Below are 4,959 nucleotides of genomic sequence, written 5' to 3'. Positions count from 1 at the left end.
ATCAATCAGCGAATATTAGAAAGACCTAGAACAATTTTTTGACTAGTTGCTTGTAATTCGAAACTTTGTAACATACATACATATGTTTTCTTAGAAGGTTGAGGGTAAATACTATGAACTACACGATGATTTGTATTACAACATGTCTGGAGTTTGTATTACTTTTTCGATATAATTTTACTCCAACACACACAATTTATAAAATCAAATTTACAATAAATTTATGAGGACGTATTGTATTGTTTATTTATTTATAGAAATACTAAAGCCGATCGGGTCCAGTTATAACCGGTTAAATCCGCTTTTCAATTGTAGCGGTTATCCGCAAGAATCAGATGGGCGAAAATATTGACAATTTTGTCCTTACTTCTGTACGTATGTATGTAGTATACATATGAACCATTTGTCATACAATTGGGTATTTTTAGAACGTATTTAGGTATAGATAGTTGCTTATTCGGGATAGGGAATGATGTTTTTTTACCCGTGAAATTCATCTCGTTAGGCATAAAAGCCTCTCTGTGAAGAGAAGTAGAGATGGCTTTGGAGATGAAATTTTAAGAATGATAAGATTTGTTCACCTTTTTATTCACTTTATGATATGTAAATATATCTTTTTGCATTTGACTTCAAATAATAATAATTTGACTTCAATAATATTCAATCATTGATTCTATAGCACCGCCCTTGCAAACCATCAAACACTTCTAAGAAGAATAAGAATCAACCTAAACGATCAATGTTCAGTACATGAACATAAATTGTAAAATTATTGTAGAATTATAGTGAAAAATAGTGCATCATAGATAATAAAATTAGTTAATTAAATAAGTCTCAAAAAAGGTGTAATAATGGCAATAATTTATCTTTAATATTAAAGTTTTGTGTATGGCAATTTTCCTTTTTTTTCTTCTCTCTTGGACGGCCATTGCGTTAACATATAAAAAATTGTGTGCATTAATTTAGAGTCAAAATAATAAAATAAAGTTATTGAGAAAATTAAAGTATGTTTCATTAACATACTTTAGTGGTCCTTCGATTGTTAATTGAATAAAATCAGTGATTCGTCGTAATATTACCTGGCGTGCTTGCTATGAAAGCACATAGTGTCGGTGGCGGATACCTATGGTGAAAACACAAGTTCGTGGAGCATTCATCCTATGCATGGTGCCCAAGAAGTTGCTGGAGGCCTACGTAAGTTCCCAAATCTATATTTGTGGACGAATTTCATACTTTCTTCGTTGGAGTTTTTTCAATTGGTGTGAAGTTGGTTGGGAGTGTGACGTCACGATCAACGCATAAATAGAGCAGCCATTTGCATTTCGTTCGCCGCATCAAAGAACAGCGAGACGCTAACTTCAGCACGAAACGTCAGTCAAGTGTGACAATAGTGTTCTGTGGTGACAATCATCTGTCACTTGCACTTGACACCTCCCGGCTGTCATCCTATAGCTTCGGACAATACATTGTCGTGTTTTAAATCTTTTATAAGTTTATTTCGCAATTGGAATATTTTTCACGTAAACATTATAAAATGGAGACGGAAATTAAACGTCTTAGGATAAAAAGGCGACAACTTAAAGCAATAATTACAAGGATCGAGTCTTTTATAAAAGACCCGGTTGCGCTAGCTGCTGCAAGCAAGGACATGTTGCAGGCAAGAAAGGAGAAGCTTGTAAGTACATTGAAACAATACGAAGAAGTATCCTTAGATATATTGTCAATTGATGAGAAAGACGGTGAAAACATATCAGATGTTGAGGAAAAGTATTTTCAAATTTTGTCAAAATTAAATGAAACCCTAGGTTTATTAAGAAACGGTGAGAGTTTAGCTAGTGTTAGCATTTCTAATTCTAAATTACCAAATATTGATATATGTAGTTTTGATGGAAAAGACTTTACAAAATTTAAATCTTTCATGGACTTATTTTTGGCAGTAATAGATAAAAATCAATCTCTTTCCAATGTTCAAAAATTATTTTATTTAAGAAAATATGTTACTGATGATGCTCTTTCTTTAATTATTAACTTACCGATTGAAAATGAATCATATCCAATTGCCTTAGAATTGTTAAACAAGCGTTATGACAACAGACCACGTTTAGTGTCTAATCATATAAACATTTTGCTAGATTTACCTCAAATGCAAAGAGGAACTGCAGCTATAATTCGGTCATTCGTATCTGATATAAGACAACAATTGTATGCACTTAAAAATTTAAATATGCCCACCGATAGTTGGGATATGTTGTTAATATCAATATTAAGTCGCAAATTAGATTCATACACCAATAGGGCTTATCATCTGGATAAGGTGGACTTTGATCAAATGCCTACTATTGATGGATTTCTGACTTTTTTGGAAAAGCGTGCTATGGCGCTTGAGGATAGCCCCACATTAAAGGGTGCACCTTGCTATGAAGGTCCTCGTTTTAAACAGAGTCCTAAGGCAATAAACACCGTTATCAAAAAAGCTTGTTTATTTTGTAACAGTATGGATCATCCTATATTTTTATGTCCTAAATTTAAAATGAGTACCATAAATGAGCGACTCAATTTTGTCAATTTAAATAAACTTTGTAAAATATGTCTACGTGAGCACAGCGACAAATGTAAGTTTAATTTTAAATGTAAAACTTGTAAACATGCACACAATTCACTCTTACATGAAGAGAAAAAAGATATTGTAACTTTGCACTCTAACAGACTGTTATTCAATAATGTAACTTCTGTTTTGTTACCTACTATACAGGTAAAGATATTTGATAAGTATGGACAAGAATTTTATGTAAAGGCCCTACTAGATAGTGGCAGTCAAGCTTCAATTATAAAAAGGTCTCTTGTTGAACAGTTATACTTAAGTCCTATTTCTCAAACATGTAATATCATAGGTGTAGGCAACAATAATAATCAGGTCAGTCAAATTGTAAATGTCACATTGAGCTCACTAATTGAAAATACTCAATTTCAGGTAAAATGTCATGTAGTGGATTCCATAACCACAAAATTGCCTCAAAATTATTTTGATTTAAGTAGCTTGGAGATACCCAAGAGTGTTACGTTAGCTGATGTCAATTTTAATGTCCCTTCTGAAATTTCTTTATTACTCGGCGCAGATTTGTACTTTAAGACCTTATTACATGGTCACATTTATTTAAATAATGGATTGGTGTTACAGAATACTCTATTCGGGTACATAGTGGGTGGCTCAATGGCATGTAATAATATAAAAAATGATACTACTTTAGTTATTAACCATGCGGTAGAAAATGAAGATAAGTTGAGTGACATAATGGAAAAGTTTTGGTTGTCTGAAAAAGTTCCTGAGGTGACTAATAAAGTAAATTGTGAATTTCAGAAGGCTGAACGTATCTTCAAAGATACTATGAGTTTAAAAAATTGCAGATTTTATGTAGATTTACCGCTAAAGACTTCGTTAAATATGTTGCATATTGGAGATACATTTACAGCTGCACTTCAGAGATTTTATTCATTAGAAAAGATGTTTCAAGCTCATCCTAGATATTTTAACCAATATAAATGTTTTATTGACGAGTACATATCTTTGGGACATGCTAAAATAGTAGATATAAATGATTATGATGTTTATAGTGACCCTGTTTATTTTCTAGCTCATCATGCAGTGCACAATGAGCATAGCAAGACAACCAAATTGCGGGTTGTGTTCAATGGGAGTCTGAAATCACAATGTAAAATATCACTTAATAATGTCATGTTAAATGGACCAATAGTTCAAAGTGAGTTATTTGATATACTAGTATTATTTAGAACTTATCGCTATACATTGATGTGTGATATTGAAAAAATGTTTAGGCAAATTTTCATTAATTCTATTCACACGCCTCTGCAAAATATTTTGTGGCGAGATAATCCACAGAAACCTATAATTTGTTTACAGTTGCAAACAGTTACCTATGGTTTGAAATCATCTACATACTTAGCTACAAGGTGTTTGTTGGAGCTTGCTTATATCTATAAAGACAGGTTTCCACTAGCTGCAGATGCTATAATTAGAAATACTTATGTAGATGATATAATATGTGGCGCTGACAACATAGATCAGCTTCGGAATCTGAAACAAGAGCTTATACAATTATTAAGCCTTGGCAGTTTTACACTACATAAATGGTGTTCAAATAATACACAAATTTTAGAAGATATACCATCAAATAGGAGGTATTTTGAGCATATTAATATTAATAAAGACAACATGATTAAAACTTTAGGATTAAAATATAATATACTTACCGATTCCTTCGTATTTTCATGTCCAGCGCAAGATTTAAAGTTACTTAAAACTAAAAGGGAAATTTTAAGTTTTATAGGTAAAATATATGATCCTTTGGGACTTATTGGCCCTATAATAGTTACAGCTAAATTGTTTATGCAAAGTTTATGGAGTTTAAAAATAAATTGGGATGAGGCTATACCCTCAAGCCTGCTAGATAAGTGGTATAAATTTGGTGAAAGTTTAGAGAAGATGAATCCCATCAATACTCAGCGTGGTATTGTTTTTGGTGATACTAATAATGTAGAGCTGCTCGGTTACTGTGATGCTTCATTTGATGCAATAGCATGCTGTCTCTATTTAAGAGTTTTTCATAGAGATGGTAGAGTTAGTGTAGCCTTACTGTGTTCTAAGTCTCGAGTAGCACCTTTAAAGAAAACACTCACAATTCCAAATTTAGAACTAAATAGTGCTCTTCTTCTCTCTCAATTAACACACAAAGTAAATAATACACTTAAGGCGCGTTTTCCTTTAAGAACGATTTTGCATTCAGATTCACAGATAGTTTTAGCTTGGTTAGGTAACAAGAACATAAAGAAAAATACTTATGTTTCAAGAAGAGTAAGAGAAATTACAGATTTAACTAAAGATTTTACCTGGACCTATGTCAAAGGTAAAGACAACCCTGCAGATTTGTTGTCGCGGGGAAC

General features: G+C 32.3%; 1 protein-coding gene across 1 annotated transcript; it reads left to right on the top strand.

Moving 5' to 3' along the window:
* Positions 1 to 941: 941 nt before the first annotated feature.
* On the top strand, positions 942 to 3,771 carry LOC123666496. Its single transcript, XM_045600584.1, has 2 exons — positions 942 to 3,328; positions 3,633 to 3,771. The coding sequence occupies exons 1-2, from the start codon at positions 1,535 to 1,537 to the stop codon at positions 3,699 to 3,701; spliced, it is 1,863 nt and encodes a 620-aa protein (XP_045456540.1). The 5' UTR covers positions 942 to 1,534; the 3' UTR covers positions 3,702 to 3,771.
* Positions 3,772 to 4,959: the final 1,188 nt, after the last annotated feature.

The sequence above is a fragment of the Melitaea cinxia genome, chromosome 26 (assembly GCF_905220565.1).
Source record: "Melitaea cinxia chromosome 26, ilMelCinx1.1, whole genome shotgun sequence".
Classification (NCBI taxonomy): Eukaryota; Metazoa; Arthropoda; class Insecta; order Lepidoptera; family Nymphalidae; genus Melitaea; species Melitaea cinxia.
Note: the sequence above shows the minus strand (reverse complement) of the source record. Positions and strands in the feature narration are given on the sequence as shown.

Coding starts and splice junctions, on each gene's coding strand:
- LOC123666496 (XM_045600584.1), top strand. CDS start 1,535: ATGGAGACGGAAATTAAACGTCTTAGGATAAAAAGGCGACAACTTAAA. Junction 3,329..3,632: donor TGTCTGAAAAAGTTCCTGAG/GTGACTAATAAA, acceptor TTTATTTTCTAG/CTCATCATGCAGTGCACAAT.